General features: G+C 43.9%; 1 protein-coding gene across 8 annotated transcripts in view; it reads left to right on the forward strand.

Moving 5' to 3' along the window:
- The first annotated feature begins 1,350 nt into the window (after positions 1-1,350).
- Positions 1,351-17,620, forward strand: part of RCL1 (RNA terminal phosphate cyclase like 1) — a 57,288-nt gene continuing 41,018 nt past the window's right edge. For 3 of the 8 annotated variants that reach the window (XM_036433962.2, XM_036433964.2, XM_045580174.1), the window contains exon 1: positions 1,351-1,690. In XM_036433962.2, the coding sequence (XP_036289855.1) occupies positions 1,555-1,690 (136 nt within the window). In that variant the 5' untranslated portion in view covers positions 1,351-1,554. Of the gene's footprint in view, positions 1,691-14,526; positions 14,666-17,620 lie in introns of those variants that run through there. The other 5 variants (XM_045580176.1, XM_036433965.2, XM_045580177.1 and 2 more) reach the window with 3 other exon arrangements.

Genomic DNA, 17,620 nt, shown 5'->3' on the forward strand with positions numbered 1-17,620 from the left:
ATAATTGGCATGAATCGCCTCCCTTTCTCAATGGATTTAAGGGCTAATTATCTTAAATTCTACCTATATCTCTAATAACCGGTCACTAACCAGCTCAGACCTTCAGCTTGGTTCTTCATAAATGAAATTTGTTCACATAAGGAAAGCTACCCTCCTTAATCTTATTTAGGCTCTTACTCTTTTTAGACCTCTCCTCTCTCCCAATGTGTTCTGGAACGCATGATCTGGTGACATTGTCCAAGAATGACTACAAACACATATTATTATGATATTTGGCTCCTAAATTTGTGGTCATTTGATAGTTAACCACATATTTTTTAAAAAAAATATTTTTATTGATTTCAGAGAGGAAGGGGGAGGGAGAGATAGGAACATCAAAGATGAGAGTCATTGATTGGCTGCCTCCATCACGCTCCCTACTGGGGATGGAGCCCACAACCAGAATGGAAAACGGGACCCTTCAGTCCCCAGGCCAAACCTATTAGGGTCCCACGCATCTTTGAAGGTTTTGAACAGTGGGCTGACAATCCAATCTTTGGAACGATTTTTGGTGTGCAGGATTAGGAGAGGACAGGAAAGGGAAAAGCAGGGTGTGGGGGTGTGTTTGTGTGTGGGGTCATTACACCAACCCGTTTTGAGGTAAGATGGGAGGATCTGACTTGGCGCTGTGGCTATAAAGGAAGAGACCAATGTGAAAGGGGCAAGCGTGGAGCCTCACACAGAACATAAGCACATAAGCAAATAGCCTGGTGCTCGGAGGCTGGGGTCCCAGTGCATGCTGTCTCTGCCAGCTTTGCAATGCTCCTCGTGGGCATGGCATGCAGTACCTCTCAGGGTTTCAGAGAGGAGCGAGGGGACATGCCAGCAGCGCGCTCAGGACAGTGTTGCAGCAGAGTGAGCGCGCCAATCTTGTTTTCTCCTCTATTAGGAAAAAGGCGGGCTAGATCATGCCGTCCGCATCCCGGTGGTTGCCTGTAAGCAGGAAGGCTAAGTACCGGCATGTAGAAGGCCCGGAACTCCAGCCGTCCCCTCTCCTTGCTCCTACTCTCGGGGAGACCACGCGCAGGCTGTGGGGGCGGACGGACGAGCTCCCCTGTCGGAGCGACCAGGCAGCCCCCCACCCCGCTCTCCTCTCCGCTCTGTTGCCGGGGCTCGGGCACCGCCCACCTCTAGCGTGGGCCAATGGCGATGCGGCGGGGCTCCGCCCAGCTCCAGAGCGGGCCAATGGCGACACTTCGCGAGCACCGCCCCGACCGCGCGCGGGCCAATAGCGGCGCGGCGCCCGGCTCGGGGCCGTCCTCAGTCCGGCTGGGAGGCGGGGGAGGGAGGCGGTCGCCGGCTCCTCCCAGCTCCCCTCTGACCCGGTGTCTAGTTTCTCCGTCTTCCTGTTCCAAACCACGTGGACACGTCGGGGGCTGCGGGTCCGCGCCGGAGGGAACCCCGGTTGCCGCCGCCGCCGCCGTCGTCCGCCCCCGCCGCGACCCCGCGACCCCGCTCCGGTCTGTCTGAAGTGGCCGCGCCCCGGGCGCCCACGCCTTGGCGCGGGGCGCGCACATGGCGACTCCAGCGCACTCGCTCAGCTACGCGGGCTGCAACTTCTTGCGCCAGCGTCTGGTCCTGTCGACTCTGAGCGGGCGCCCGGTCAAAATCCGAAAGATCCGGGCCAGAGACGACAACCCGGGCCTCCGAGGTAATGGGGGGACTAGCAGCGCGGAGGGTGAGTGAGGGCGGGGGGGGAGGGCCGGGGAGACCGCGCTGATGTCCTGGGGGGCGGGCCGGCCGGCGCGCGGGGAGCCTCAGGGTCCCGCGGGCGCTTTGAGGGGAGCGGGTGGTGGCGGGTCGCCCCTAAATCAGGGACGCACCCGGGGCGGTGGGGAGGCGGGGTCGGCCCCGAGGGGTGAGCGCTGAGGGGTGAGCTCGGCTGTGCGCCGCGCCGCTCCGCGTCTCCCGGGCGCTGGGAGTAAACAGGTACACGTTTTCCAGCAAATCCCGAGGTTCGCTCCCTCGCTTGTCTTCATCAGCCCCTCTGGCTCTCTCTCATTCAACGTCGTCTCAAAGAAGAAAAAAAAAACAACAAAAACCAACAACAGTTTGTTGGACCGAAATGGGGTGCCTGGGCAGGTGTAAAGATGGAGGGGGATTTGGAGAGAAGGGGTACCCCTGGTGGGTACCCAGAACAGGTCTCAGATGCAGCTGACCGGCCCCCCTCCTTACCCTCTTTGGACAGCGGCTGTCCCTGTCGCCATGACTTCTCGCCTGTCCTCACACCTTCCCTTGACTGTGGATCAAAGAATCTTTAAAAAGGCTGTTTGTTTTCAACGGTGACTGTGATTGATGTGCACAGGACAGGAGCTTTGCGATGCATTTTTAACAGTCATGGGCCTCATTGCCTTGACTTGAGTCAAGTGTTGGTGACAAGCGCTACACTACAGGCGTTTTCAAGCTCCTTTTTGTTTTATTTCCCTACAAAAGTAGAAAAGATTAAAAGTAGGCCCCATTTATTAAATGGCTCCGATGTGCAACTGGTCCCCTGGAGTAAGACAAGTGCATTTTTAAAGCTTTCAGTGTCTTTATCCCAAACGGGGAGACCCGGTTAAAGAAAGAAAGGGAAAAAAGAACAAAACACACAACCAACTCTGCCTGCAGATTGAAGGAGACGGTTTTGCGGTTGGCTCTCGAAGCTTTCCGGGTCGGGTTGATGTATTTCATTTTGCTCTGGCTTCTGTACTTAGGTGGCCAGCCAGTTTCATCATCTGGACAGTTACATTGGTGCCTCTCTTGAATGGTGATTGGCTGCACATTTTACAGGGAAAATGCCATGTCATTGATGGAGATGCAAGATTAGGATAGAAAGAACCAGAAGACCTCCATTCCATGGAGAGGCACCTGGTGACAGTAGGAAAGGCTTATATTGATGGGTACAGGATTCTTGCCCTTGCTGTAACTGAAGAAGTTGAGGAGAGACTGCTAGCCTGGTTTATGCCAGATGCTCTTCCCCTCGACATCTCTGCCCTTATTTTGAATCTGGCCCTTGGGCAAAGCAATTGCTTGATTGCTCTACTCTGTGGCGTTCCCAGCAGCTCTGCTGTTTGCCTCCCAAATTAGCCTGGAGAATTCATCCCACTAGCTGGCTATGGAAAGAAGACAGGCTTTTATATCTATGAATACTGGACATAGCTTTTTTTCTTTTTTTAGAGAGAGGAAGGGAAAGGGATAGGGATAGAAACATCGATAGAAACATTGATGGCTGCCTTCTATGGGAGAGGAAGTCATTGATGGATGCCAAAACCCCAGCATGTACTCTATCTGGTAATGGAACTGGCATGGCAACCTCTTGGTTCCTGGGTTGATGCTCAACTGCAGAGCCACACAGGCCGGGCTTTCTTTCTCTTTTTTTCTTTTTTTTAAAGGAATAGTAGAAGTACTTTATCCTGGAGATTGGGATTTTTCAAGGAAATCTAGTGCCCATAAGATAAATTTTTAGTGTTTGTCTCTCTGTCTCTCTTAAAATCCTCACCCGAGGATATTTTTCTTTCTTTTTTTTCTAATTTTATTTTAGAAATATATTAAAGTTGGAACCCCGGAGCCTTTGGGGGCTGTTCAGACTCAGGGCTGGGAGGGCCAGACTATGCAGCTACCAGACTCCCAAGCTCCTCAGGCCTGGCGGTGGAAGCATCTCCACCATCGAAGGTTTTAAGCCCCTGCTGGGTAGTGAGTGAATTGAATCCCCAGGTCCTCCTGTGCACGCGCTCACCGTAGCTCCCGAGGATATTTTTCCATTGATTTTCAAAGAACGTGGAAGAGAGTGAAAGACAGAAATACTGATGTGAGAGAAACGCATTGATTGGTTGTCTCCTGCACATGCCCGAGCCAGGGCCTGGGCCAGGAGGAGCCTGCAACCATAGTACATGTCCTTCACAGGAATCGAATCTGGGACCCCTTCGGTCAGCAGGCTGACACTCTATCCACTGAGCCAAACTGGCTACGGCTGGTATTTGTCTCTTGACAGGTGGCCTCCAAACTAATTTTTTTTTTTTTCAAACTAATGTTTTAATGTTCCAATGGATGCTTTCCTGCCTTCCCTCTCCACTGTTTGTGAGCATCTCCTCACTGCCACATACACGAACAGGGCTTGGCCACGTGGCATTTTCCTGAGAGGATGCCAGGTCTGGTCCCTGGGAGAGGTAGCACTAGTTAGCAAATGTGTTGGCATTTTTTGAGGAATGCTATGTACATAGTATTACTTGCCTAACCTTATTAATATACTAGGGGAAGAAAGAGGCCCCTAATTTAGACCTCCTTGTGTTGGCTTCAAGGTCTCAAAAATCGTACAGACATTGTTTAATTTCTTATAGAGGTAATGGAGATATAGGTATATACTAGTACAGTCGGCTTTTCGTATCCATGGTTTTCACATTTGCAGATTCAAACAATTGTGGGTCAAAAATACTCAGGAAAAAAAAAAATCCCAGGAAGTTTCAAAAAGCAAAACTTGAATTTGCCACTCTCCAAGCTGTCTGCTGAATCCACACAAAGGAAATGATGTGTAGACATACCCTGCTGTAGCCTTGATTATGTTTTTTCCATCTATAAAGTGGGGCCAGTACTGCAGCATTTTATATAAGGGACTTGAGCATTTACAGAATTTTATATCTGCAGGGTCCTGGAACCAATCCTCCATGGTGGCCAAGGGATGACTGTACATGCATTCATAGATATGCATGGATATGTGTATATGTAATATACTCAAGCAAGTGTATGTGCATACACACATATACATTAATACATATAGCCCCTGACACATGTTATCTGGTGATAGTCAAGCAAGCCCCTGTGAGCTTAAATTGGAGATGCAGTCAATGGGCTGTGTTACCAGTCATCTTTCCCTTTCTGACTTTTCCTGAACTCAGATTCCGAGAGTTGGAAAAAACCCAGAACATTCCCAATAAAATCTTCTGCTTATAGCTTATGTGCAGGATTGCATCTCTCAAAAGTTCTTGCTTCAACATTCCTGCCGGTGTGGGCTTTGGAGGGTGGGGATGGTGTAGTCATTCAGAAAAGGTTTATTGAGCCCCAGTATGTGCAAGGCTTTGTGGGGGTGTAAATGTGAGGAGCTGGTTTCCCCACCCTCCAGGAGTTTTCTAAGGAAGAGCTTGACAGAGTAGCTTGAGTAACTTGAAGTAGGAAGAGCTGAAGGTTGTAAAGGGGCTCATTGGTGTGAGAGCGAGACTTCCCTGGAGATGATGAAGGAAGGCTTTCTGGACCTGCTTCTGATCTGGGCAGGTAGGATTGAGATGGTGGCTACGAAGATGATTGTAGGTGAAAGAAACAGCTTTTAAGTCAAAGAGTTCTTTTTTAAAAATGTATTCAGTTTCTGCTTTTGCTATTAGCTCTTGGACCTTGAACGTATTCTTTAACAATTCTGATTCTGTTTTTTTTTTTTTTGTTTGTTTTGTTTTTAATATATTTTTATTGATTTTTTTACAGAGAGGAAGGGAGAGAGATAGAGAGCTAGAAATGTCGATGAGAGAGAAACATCGACCAGCTGCCTCTTGCACACCCCCTACTGGGGATGTGCCCGCAACCAACGTACATGCCCTTGACCGGAATTGAACCCGGGACCTTTCAGTCCGCAGACCAACGCTCTATTCACTGAGCCAAACTGGTTTCGGCTTTTTAAAAAAATATATATTTTATTGATTTTCCACAGAGAGGAAGGGAGAGGGATAGAGAGCCAGAAACGTCGATGAGAGAGAAACATTGACCAGCTGCCTCCTGCACACCCCCTACTGGGGATGTGCCCATAACCAATGTACATGTCCTTGACCAGAATCGAACCTGGGACCGACCTTTCAGCCCACAGTCCAACACTCTATCCACTGAGCCAAACCGGTTTGGGCTCTGATTCTGTTTTTTCATCTATAAAGTGGGACTGGTTCTACCAACTTCATAGAGTTATTGTGAAGGGTAAGTGAAATATCACCTCAAAGTGCACTGAACAGTGCCTGGCATTTAGGAAGAGTAAGTGTTAGCTGGTTTTATCATACATACTACCCACGGGGAATACTACTGCTTTCTGGCATCTGAAATCTGTTCCCCCATCTATATGAAAACTTTTCAGATATTTAAAGAGAATTATGACTTCTCTTTGTTTTCTCTTTTCTGTCTAAAGGCTTTCTTTTTTGCAATGGCTTCCAGATATTTGTGTGTTATGCTATGTGTGATGTAATGGTTCTTTACCAGGGGCAGTTTTGCTCCCCAGGGGACAATTAAAAAAAAAATAGAGAGAGGGAGAGAGATAGAAGCATCTATGGTGAGAGAGAATCATTGATTGGCGGCTACCTCTTGATCCCTATTGGGGATCAAGCCCACAACCCAGGCATGTGCCCTTGACTGGAATTGAACCTGGGACCCTTCATTCCGTAGGCCGATGCTCTATCCACTGAACCAAATCTGCTAGGGCTGGAGACATGCTTTTATTGTCACAACTGGGAGGCTGCTCCTGGCATGTAGTGGGTAGAGTCCAGGGATGCTGCTAAACATCCGAAATGCATCAGACAGCTCCCCACACAAATAATTATTATTTTTAAAAATATATTTTATTGATTTTTTTTAAAGAGAGGAAGGAAGAGGGATAGAGAGCTAGAAACATTGATGAGACAGAAACATCCATCAGCTGCCTCCTGCACACCCCCTACTGGGGATGTGCCTGCAACCAATGTACATGCCCTCGACCACATGCCCTTGACCGGAATCAAACCTGGGACCTTTCAGTCCACAGACCGACCGACTATCTACTGAGCCAAACCGGTTTTGGCCAAAGAATTATTCTGTCCAAAATATTAATAGTGCTGATGTTGAAAAACCTCCACCTTCTGGACTTAATTATTAAGCCTTTTCTTTTCTCCAATCCCTAATGTTTGGGAAAGCAGTATGTGGTCCCAAGAAAACTGTACAAGGATTCAGAAGGGGATGAAACAGCTCAAACTCTGTGACTTCTGACAGATCAATCAATCTTTTAAATAAAACTGCCTTCTTCCAAGCAGAGGGATTATAAATAATGCAAAGAATTTGACCCCCCAGAAAAGATGATCTTGGAATGGTTTTTATTACATAGCCACATGTAATTTTTGCTTCACTCTTGAGGAGTATGAACAATTGTGTTGTCTCATGAGACGCTTCCTATCATTGAGGAGGAAATACATATTTTTTGATTGCTCTTTTACTAAAAGTGAAAAAGCCAAGATGGATGAGTGTGATAACTGGTTGAACATCCCTGAGCGACAGACTCCCCAGGAAAGAGAGTGTATCCACCTCCTGCCTGGAGGGCCTGTTCCCTTCTGCTCTCTGACATCTGAAATCTGTTCCCCCATCTATATGAAAACTTTTCAGATATTTAAAGAGAATTATGACTTCTCTTTGTTTTCTCTTTTCTGTCTGAAGGCTTTTCTGTCTAAATGAGACAGAGGCATTTTGGACAGCTGCTTTACAACATGAAGAACAGCCATGTCAAACATAGGTCTTAATCTCTGTGTTTGACAAACCGATTTGACTCAGTGGATAGAGCATCGGTCTGGGGACTGAAAGGTCTCAGGTTCGATTCTGGTCAAGGGCATGTACATTGGTTGCGGGCATATCCCCAGTTCAGGGTGTGCAGGAGGCAGCTGGTCAATGTATCTCTCTTATCGATGTTTCTAGCACTCTGTCCCTCTCCCTTCCTCTCTGTGAAAAATCAATAATAATAATAATAATAATAATAAAATATATAAAATGCCTCTGTCTGGATTTCTCAAGGGCTTTGTCTTGCAAGGTTCAGTTCGGTTAACATTTTCTTGGTAAGGTAAGGTTTAAATGGGGGAAAAAAAAATCCACCAGAACAATAGTTTAAAGTGGGAGTATAGAAATTATGGACTTGGCAAGAGCACACTGGTTTAGTAGTTAGGGCACAGAACTGCTATCACCCAAGTTCTTGAGCAGGTCATGTGACCAAGCGTCACTGTCTTCCCCTGGGAAATTAGAGAGTTTTGAGTCCAGAGGAGCGTTGCACTTGGCTTAACCTGATGGATTCTGGAAAAGGAGGGGTAAATGGAGTTTTAATCAAAAGAATCGTTTAAAATATTCTGATTAAACTTGCTACATAGAGGTTCTTTGAGAGATAAACATCTTTTGATTAAACTGATGTATTGTTTTAGGATCAATCCGGCTGTTTGTAAATATGATTTTCTAATAGGAGAATTGTAAGGGAAAACTGTTTTTCTCCTCTACTCTCAATGCTTTTGACACCAGATAAGTGGTTTCCCCCCCACGTCAAGCAATTCTCCAGTTCTCAGCTGACACCACCTGGGTGTCCCACAAATTTAACTCTTAAGCTATCTGTTACGGGGAAAAGAATCAGATCCCATGCCAAAATCGGTTTGGCTCAGTGGATAGAGCGTTGGCCTGCGGACTGAAGGGTTCAGGGTTCGATTCCGGTCAGGGGCATGTACCTTGGTTGCGGGCACATCCCCAGTGGGGGGGGGGGGGGGAGTGTGCAGGAGGCAGCTGACCAATGTTTCTCTCATTGATGTTTCTAACTCTCTGTCCCTCTCCCTTCCTCTCTGTAAAAATCAATAAAATATGTTTAAAAGAAGAAGAAGAAAAAAGAATCAGATCCTAAAAGGTAGGAATTCAGTTCCACAAGACTGCCTCATACTTCAGATGGCAATCATAAGTCCTGATCGGAAATCTCTGTCACTTGTACTTCTGATCAACCAGCTGTAAATTGGGGGTTTCCACAATCCCCACCTTGAGTCTGATAATTTGTTAGAATGACTCACAAAGCTCAGGGAGACATTTACTTACACTTGCCAGTTTATTATAAAGGATATTAAAAGGGATACTGATAAACAGCCAGATGAAGAGTTTTATAGGGCCAGGTTTGGAAGGGTCCTGAAGTAGGGTCTGCCTCCTTCTGAGAACTTGTATTCCCTCCCCAATCTACAAATTCTCTCCTTGTTCAGGATTTTTTATAGGTCTTAATCTCTGTGTTTGACACCCTCCTCTGCCCCGACTCCCATTCCTGCCTAGACCTGAAAGTTCCAACCTTCCTCATTCCCCAACCTTCATCATTCTCCCTCCCCGCCTCCCCAACCTTCTAATCATTTGGGGGTTTTTTGGTAACCAGCCCCAAGCTCCATTCTGAGGCTAAGTCACCTCATCAGCATAAACTGTAGTACCTTCAAAGGGGTTCCTTATGAATAACTTTTAAAAGACATTCTATCACTCTGAAACTTCCAAGGATTTTAGGAGATTTGTTCCAGGAACCAGGACACAGACCAAATGTTATTTCTTGTACCACAAGGATGTACCAGTAGGGTCTGGGACCCAGAGTTGTTGATAGATAAGTGGATTTGGGGAAGGCTGACAACTATACTAATGATGAGTTTAGATTGAATATTGTCCTGTTATCTCTTTGCCTCTATTGACTGTGAAAGTTTGCTCCCTTGTGATGATTATTAATTGCTCTAAACAAGATGCTCATCTGTTAAAGACAAATGCCAAGGATCCTAATAGTCTGTGTTCAGATCTGCTGTTGATTGGAAGCTGTAGAATGCTATTCTAAATGGAACTATGCACCATCTTTTTATTTTTTTAACTAAACTTTTTATTTTCAGATAATTGCACATTGTCACGCAGTTATCATAAATAATACAGAGAGATCTGTCTGCACTTTATCCCATTTCCCCAAGTGGTAACATCTGGAAAAAATATAGTAACAATATTATAACCAGGATATTGACATTGATAACGGTGAAGATATTTAACATTTTCATCACCAAAAGGATTCCTCATTTTTCCCTTTTATAGCCACACTCACTTCCCTCCTTTTCCCACCCATTTCTTACCTTTTGACAATCATGAAACTGCTCTTCATTCCTATAATTTTGTCGTTTGTTTTCTAAATAGAATCATACAGTAAGCAACTTTTTGTTTCACTTTTTTTTCTTCTTCTCAGCATGATTCTCTGGAGATTTATCCAAGTTTTTTTTTTTAAACTAAGTTTGTTCCTTTTTATTGCTGAATAGCATTCCATTGTATAAAAGCAACACAATTAAAAAAAAAAAAATCAGCCGGGACCGGTTTGGCTCAGTGGATGGAGCTTCAGCCTGCGGACTGAAAGGTCCCTGGTTCGATTCCGGGCAAGGGCATGTACCTTGGTTGCGGGCACATCCCCAGTAGGGGGTGTGCAAGAGGCAGCTGATCGATGATTCTCTCTCATCGATGTTTCTAATTCTCTATCCCTCTCTCTTCCTCTCTGTGAAAAATCAATAAAATATATATAAAAAAAAATCATTCACTTGTTGAAGGACATCTATATTGTTTCCAGTTTTTGTTTGTTTGTTTGGCTATTCTTAATAATGCTGTTAAATTTTTTTGCTTATAGGTTTTTATGTGGACATAAGTCCTTCTTTCTCTGGGATAAATGTCCAGGAGTCTAGTTGCTGGGTGGTTTGATAGTTTATATACTTAGGAAACTGACAAGCTGTTTTTCTGTGTGGCCTTACTATTTTATATTTCCAGCAACAATATATGAGTGACTCAATTTCTCTACATGCTTGCCAACACTTAGTGTTATATTTTAATTTTTTGAAATTTAGGAGTTTATTTGAGCCAAAACTGTTGACAACTGCTGGGAAGGAAACTCTGAATAGAGGGAGAAAATGCTCCTGTGCTGTAACTAATTTTAATTTTAGCCATTTTGATAGGTGTGTGGTACTGTCTTGTAGCTTAATTTGCATATTCCTAATGGCTAATTATGTTGAACATCTTTTTAAAAATATATATATTTTATTGATTTTTTTTTTTACAGAGAGGAAGGGAAAGCGATAGAGCTAGAAACGTTGATGAGAGAGAAACATCAACCAGCTGCCTCTTGCACACCCCCTACCGGAGATGTGCCCGCAACCAATGTACATGCCCTTGACTGGAATCGAACCTGGGACCTTTCAATCCACAGACCGACGCTCTAGCACTGAGCCAAACTGGTTTCGGCTGTTGGACATCTTTTGATGAGCTTATTTGCCATCAATATAGCCTCTAGTGAAATGTCTTTTGCTTGTGCTTTTGGAATCAAGTCTAAAAACTACTTGCCTCATCCTACATCCTGTAAGTTAATTTTTATATGAGGTTTAAAACTTAAATCGAGGTTCATTTTTTTTTCTAAAAATGTCTGACTTCTCTAGTACCATTTGGAAAAAGATCCTCAAGGATCTTACAGGGAAAATGTCCAGTATTTTGCCACTAAGTATAAGGTTAACTATATATTTTTTAGATGCCGTTATCAAGTTAAGGAAGTTTTCTATTCTCATGTTTGTTGTTGTTTTGTTAAAAATCATTACTCGATCTTTTTCCATTGATTGAGAGTGGAAGGGAGGGGGAGAGAAAAAGAGAAACATCCGTGTGAGAGAGTCACATCAATTAGTTGCCTCCTGCATGCACCCTGACCTGGGCCAGGATCCTCCCACATATGCCTGGACTTGGGCCGGGCATCAAGCCTGCAACCCAGGCATGTGCCCTTGACTAGAATCAAACCTGAGACCCTTCAGTCTGAGGGCCAACCCTCTATCCACTGAACCAAATAGGCTATGGCTACCCCTGTTTTTGAAGAGGTTTTTAAAAATTGTGATTGAGCTGAAACTGGTTTGGCCCAGTGGTAGAGCGTCGGTCTGCGGACTGAAAGGTCCCAGGTTCAATTCTGGTCAAGAGCATGTACATTGGTTGCAGGCACTTCCCCGGTAGGGGGTGTGCAAGAGGCAGCTGGTCAATGTTTCTCTCTCATCGATGTTTTCTAGCTCTCTATCTCTCTTCCTCCTCTCTGTAAAAAATCAATAAAATATATTAAAAATAAATAAATAAATAAAAATTGTGATTGAATATTTTTTTTTGTCATATGCTTCTTCTGCACCAGTTGATTCAATCATGTAATTTTTCTTCTTTAGCTTGTTAATATGGGTGATAGCCCCTGCTTCATTCTTAATATTGATGATTTGTGTTTTCTCCCTATTTTCTTTGCCAGTGTTGCTAGAAGTTTGTTAAATTTAAAAGCTAGCTTCTTTGCTGAAACCGGTTTGGCTCAGTGGATAGAGCGTCGGCCTGTGGACTGAAAGGTCCCGGGTTCGATTCCGGTCAAGGGCATGTACCTTGGTGGTGGGGTGTGCAAGAGACAGCTGATCGATGATTCTCTCTCATCGATGTTTCTAACTCTATCTCTCTCTCTTCCTCTCTGTAAAAAATCAAGAAAAAAATATATTTAAAAGCTAGCTTCTTTGATTTTTCTCTATTTTTTTTCAATTACATTTATTTCTGCTCTTTTATTATAATAATTTCTTTTACTTTGAAGTTTAGTTTTGTTTTAGGTTTTATTGCTTTTTCCTAAGTTCTTAAGGTAAGGCTTAAATTATTGGAAACTTTCCCTTTTCCAATGTACAAATTTAGTGCAATAAATTTCTCTCTCAACCCTGCTTTAGCTGTGTCCACAGTTTTTGATATGTCATATTTTAATTTTCATTCACTTCAGTGGATTCTTTCCTTTCCTTTGGGATTTCCTCTTTGAACCATGAATTATTTGTAAGTGTGATTAGTTTTCAAGTGTGGGTATATTTTTCTGTATTTTTCTTACTGATTTCAGTTTGATTCCATTATGATTAGAGAAGATGATCTGAATGAATTCAGTTGTTTTAGATTTGTTGAGGTGTTTTTTTGTTGTTTTTTAAATGGCCCAAGATAATGGTTTTATCTGGGTATATATTCCATTGGCACTTGGAAAGAATGTGTATCCTGCTTTATGAATATGGTTAGGTCCTTTTGTTGATGACATTGCTTAGTTCTTTGCCCTTCCTGATTTTCTGTCTAGTTCAGTGATTTTCAACTGGTGTGCTACATCAGGCACACTAGCGTGCTGTGAGAATTTTTAAAACATCTAATATCTGACTATTTAGTCAGGGGCACTGACCTCTTATCCCTTAGATTGTCTAATAAAAAATGACAACAGCCAACACAATAGCCATCCAGTGTGAATGAATCAAAATTATACCTTTTTGTTGTTGTTGTTAGGTTGGCAAAAAACATAAAATAGTTTTTGGTGTGCTGCAGAATTTTAGTAATTTTTTTTATGTGTGCCATGATTTTAAAAAGTTGAAAATCACTGGTTCAGTTCTTCTATTGATTAGTGAGAGAGGGATATTGAAGTCTCCAATTACAATATAATTGTAGATTTGTCTCTCACTTTTCAGTTATAATAATTTTAGCTTTATGTATCTTTCAGCTTCGTTGTTTGGAACATCTAAGATTGGTGGATTGACTCTTTGGTTATTATATAACTAGAGGCCCGGGGCACAAGTTCGTGCATGGGTGGGGTCCGGCTGGCCTGCTCCAATCGGGGTATTGGGGGCTGATCGGTGGCAAAACTGGCTGGGGGGAGGGGCTGTGGGACAATTTGCATATTAGCCTTTTATTATATAGGATGTTGTTTTTTATCTGTCTCTAATAGTTTTCTGAGGAAATGCTCTAGTGAATTTCTGCTAGAGAGAACTTATCTCCTGATGTTTGTAAAGAAAAGGAGTAGAAGAGTTTTGATATTAAATAGAAAACTTGAGAGGTATTAAAAAATAGCATAAGTTGGAGAGTTAAGTTGCCCTTTGCTTATTTTATTTGTTTTACAGGTTTTTATATAAGCAAGCAAAATATCCAGGAAAATTTGAACGTATGGAACAAACAAGTAATCTTCAATGTTTGTTTTCCTATGTTATAAAGAGGTGATATGCAAATTGACCATCCAACACACAAGATGGCTGCCCCCATGTGGACACAAGATGGCTGCCAGAAGATGGCTGGCAGGGGAGGGCAGTTGTGGGCGACCAAGTCTGCAGGGAGGACAGTTAGGGGGGACACAGGTCTGCAGGGGAGGGCAGTTGGGGGCAACCCAGCCAACAGGGGAGGACAGTTAAGGTTGACTAGGCTGGCAGGGGAGGACAGTTAGGGTGACAAGGCCTGCAGGGGAGGTCAGTTAGGGGCAATTGGGCCAGCAGAGGAGCAGTTAGACATCGATCAGGCTGGCAGGGTAGCAGGTAGGGGCAATCAGGCAGGCAGGCAAGGCAAACGGTTGGGAGCCAGTAGTCCTGGATTGTGAGAGGGATGTCCCAGATTTGGGAGGGTGCAGGCTGGGCTGAGGGACAACACCCCCTAACCCCCATGCATGAATTTTGTGCACCTGGCCTCTAGTAATAACGTATGAAATGCCTAACACATGAAAGTAGTACTTAAAGGATTATAAAATGAATACCTTGTGTGACCTGGTCTAGATAAAGAAATAGAAAACTGTCTACACCTCTGGAGCGTTTTAATTTACAACTCCTTCCACACGCTCTGTGGTGACCACTTTTCTGATCATAACGGTATTCACGTTGTCTTCATAACTGTAACCTTTGTATTCATAAGCAATAAGTAAACTTGTGCTTATTTTTTGGAACTCTCCCTTAATGTTTTTAGATATCTGAAATTTTGTACTACCCCAGGAGCAGCCCTGAAGAGGAAGATCCACAGAGGGGTGTGTGGGAAGTGAAAGGGCAAGGATTCTATGCATCTTGTCTTAGTGAAGTTTGAGGAACTTCAGCCTTAGTATTATTAGGTGAACTTGAGATCTTTTTTGTACCAGGTGATGGAGCTATATCTTCACTGTTGCTAGGATTCCGGATCTAGCTCTGTGTTTGTTTCTTTGAAGTGCTGCTTCTTATGCACTTACTTGCTGTGATCAGGGCATAGACCTGCTTGGAAGTCTCCTTCTATGCTCATTCTGATTCTACTCGTGTTCCTCTGCTTGACATTTTTTAACTGTGTGTGTGTTGCAAAAAAAGAGAAGATTTTCCTAAATTTCTGCTCTTATTTTCTCTTTCCAAATCTGTAAAAGCTTTGGAGTTTAATTTAGGACTTTATTTATAAATTAGTGAATTCCTGCACATTAAAGGAAATGATTAGAAGAAATATTTTAATATCGCCATTCGCCTTTTCTCTATAACAGAAGTGTCAGAGATGAACGAATTTGTAAAATGCACATGAAAATAATATGTAAATTGGCTAAATAAAAAACAATAACAACATGATGTAACAACGAATATTTTCCACGAAATTTTTACTGTCAGAATCTTTATCATTAATTTTTAAAAATATGTCAGGTGTTCTGGAAAATTTATATCCTTTGGACAAACTTTGCCTTTGCTACAACAACAAGTAAATTTTCCATCAGATGGGTTTTCATCGGAGAAATTTGGGGATAGGCAGAATTGACATGTCATTCCACCACAACTGTGTTCGATAATTGTATCCTCATTTACCTCATGTTTGCTATGAAGGCAGTTCCTACCAGTACTGGTAGTACTTGTCAATGTCTGTTCTTCAGGTATATTCTGTTGACGACGTCACTTTCTTTTGGCTTCAAGATATGTTTTGGCAATAGTTGGTTTTCAGACACATTCTGTCAACAATTTCAGCTTCATAATGTCAACAAAAGCGTGATGTCTTTACCTGGCACCCACAGTCATTGTTTGTGGGCTGGGCTGAGCTGGGCTGTGGCTCGTATTTTGCGCCATGGAGTCTTAGCAGCATTGGCTGTGATTTGGTGGGCTGTCGCTCTGGGGTGGTGGTGGGGCCTGTGTCCCACTTGGGGGAAGCCTAGTGTTGCTTTGTCAATGTCAGGTCCTCAGTGCCATTTCTCTGTGTAGGACACAGCAGCTCCTGCATTGAGCGTCTGTCTCCTGGTGGTCAGTACGTGTCAAAGCGGCCGGTTGGACAGTGGGAAGAACACTACATATTAGCCTTTTATATATAGACTAGGGGCCCAGTGCATGAATCCATGCACGGGTGGGGTCCCTCTAGGTGGCTTGTGAGGATTGGGCCGAAACTTGCAATCCAACGCTGCCTACAGCTTCTTCCTGCCGCTCCCTCTCATCGTGGCCCCACTGCCTGCCGTGGGCTCGCACCCAATCAGTCCTGATTGGAAGAGGCTCATGTGGCCACAGCAGCACTTGCCAGCCATGAGTCCTGCATCTGGCAGAGTGGTCTGGGGGATCGAGCTGAAACTGGCTCTCCAACATCTCCCGGGGTGGGGGGTGGGGGGTCCTGGATTGGGATAGGGCACAGGCTAGGCTGAAGGGACCCCCTGGTGGTCAGTGCATATCATAGCAAGTGCTTGAGCAACCTTATCATGTCATTAGCATATTATACCTTGTTTTGTTGTTCTGTTGTTCTGCCATTCGGTCTATTTGCATATTACCCTTTTATTGTATAGGTTGCTTTTACCTCTTTCCCATTTAGGGACCTCTGAAGCTTGAGCAAAAAAAAAAAAAAATTGCTGTTTTTACTTTCTTTTTTGTGTCAACTATTTTCATTTTCTATAAACATAAGTAGAAATGATATTATGGTATATAGATCATGCCTGATTTAAAAACACACACAAAATTATTTTGTATAAGAAGACCATTTAAATAATTTCTAGTTAAGTTTTCTAGTTAACTTTGGTAGTTAAGTTACTTTTAACATTTGTGATGTTACTTACATCACCACCTAGTATACATACGACTATACTAGATGCTTAATGCATGAAATTCGTGCACTCTGAGGGTGTCCCTCAGCCTGGCCTGTGCCCTCGCAGTTCAGGAGCCCTCTGGGGATGTCTGACTGACAGCTTAGGCCTGCTCCCTGATGTCAATGGGGTGTTAAAGTCCCCTACTATGACTGTGTTGCTGGAGTGGGCCTAAGCTGTCAGCTGGACATCCTTAGCACTGCTGCAGAGGCAGGAGAGGCTTGTGCCACTGCCGCTGCACTCACCAGTTGTGAGCCCGCCTCAGGGCTTCTGGCTGACCGTGTTTCCCCTGAGGTAGCGCACTGACCACCAGGGGACAGCTCCTGCATTGAGTGTCTTCCCCCTGGTGGTCAGTGCACGTCATAGCAATCAGTTGTTCCCCAATTCAGTCGATTTGCCTATTACCCTTTTACTATATAGGATGTATGTGTGCTGAAATTTCAGTATGTACAGTTATTATGATATCGTTTATTCTGTTGTAATTTTATTAGAAATAAGTAGAGATTGGGGACCCATTAAATTGTCTGCAGGATTCTTCAGTAGGTCATGGCTTGCCGTTGAAAAGGTGCCACAATTTTCTAGAGGGAAAAGGTTGGCTCCGAAGGATTAAACTGAGTTAGGAAGCCCTGGCTGGCATGGCACAGTGGTTGAGAGTTGACCTATGAATCAGGAGGTCACGATTCGATTCCCAGTCAGGGCACATGCCTGGGTTGTGGGTTCAGTCTCCAGTAGGAGGCATGCAATCCATGATTTGCTTTCATCATGGATGTTTCTCTCTCCCGCTTTCCCTCTCTGGAATCAATAAAAATATATTAAAAAAATAAAACTGAGGCAAACTAGAGCCATGGTGTGCTTAAGAGCCTGGACTTTGGAGAAGAATGGATTTGGACTCAACTCTTGTCTTTGTCACTTGCCAGTCTGGTAGGCATTCTAGAGCTTAAAACTTCTATAAAATGGGAATGTCGCTTCCTGCCTTGGGGTTTTGAGGATTAAGTTGAAAATGTA

The sequence above is a fragment of the Pipistrellus kuhlii genome, unplaced genomic scaffold (assembly GCF_014108245.1).
Source record: "Pipistrellus kuhlii isolate mPipKuh1 unplaced genomic scaffold, mPipKuh1.p scaffold_m20_p_12, whole genome shotgun sequence".
Classification (NCBI taxonomy): Eukaryota; Metazoa; Chordata; class Mammalia; order Chiroptera; family Vespertilionidae; genus Pipistrellus; species Pipistrellus kuhlii.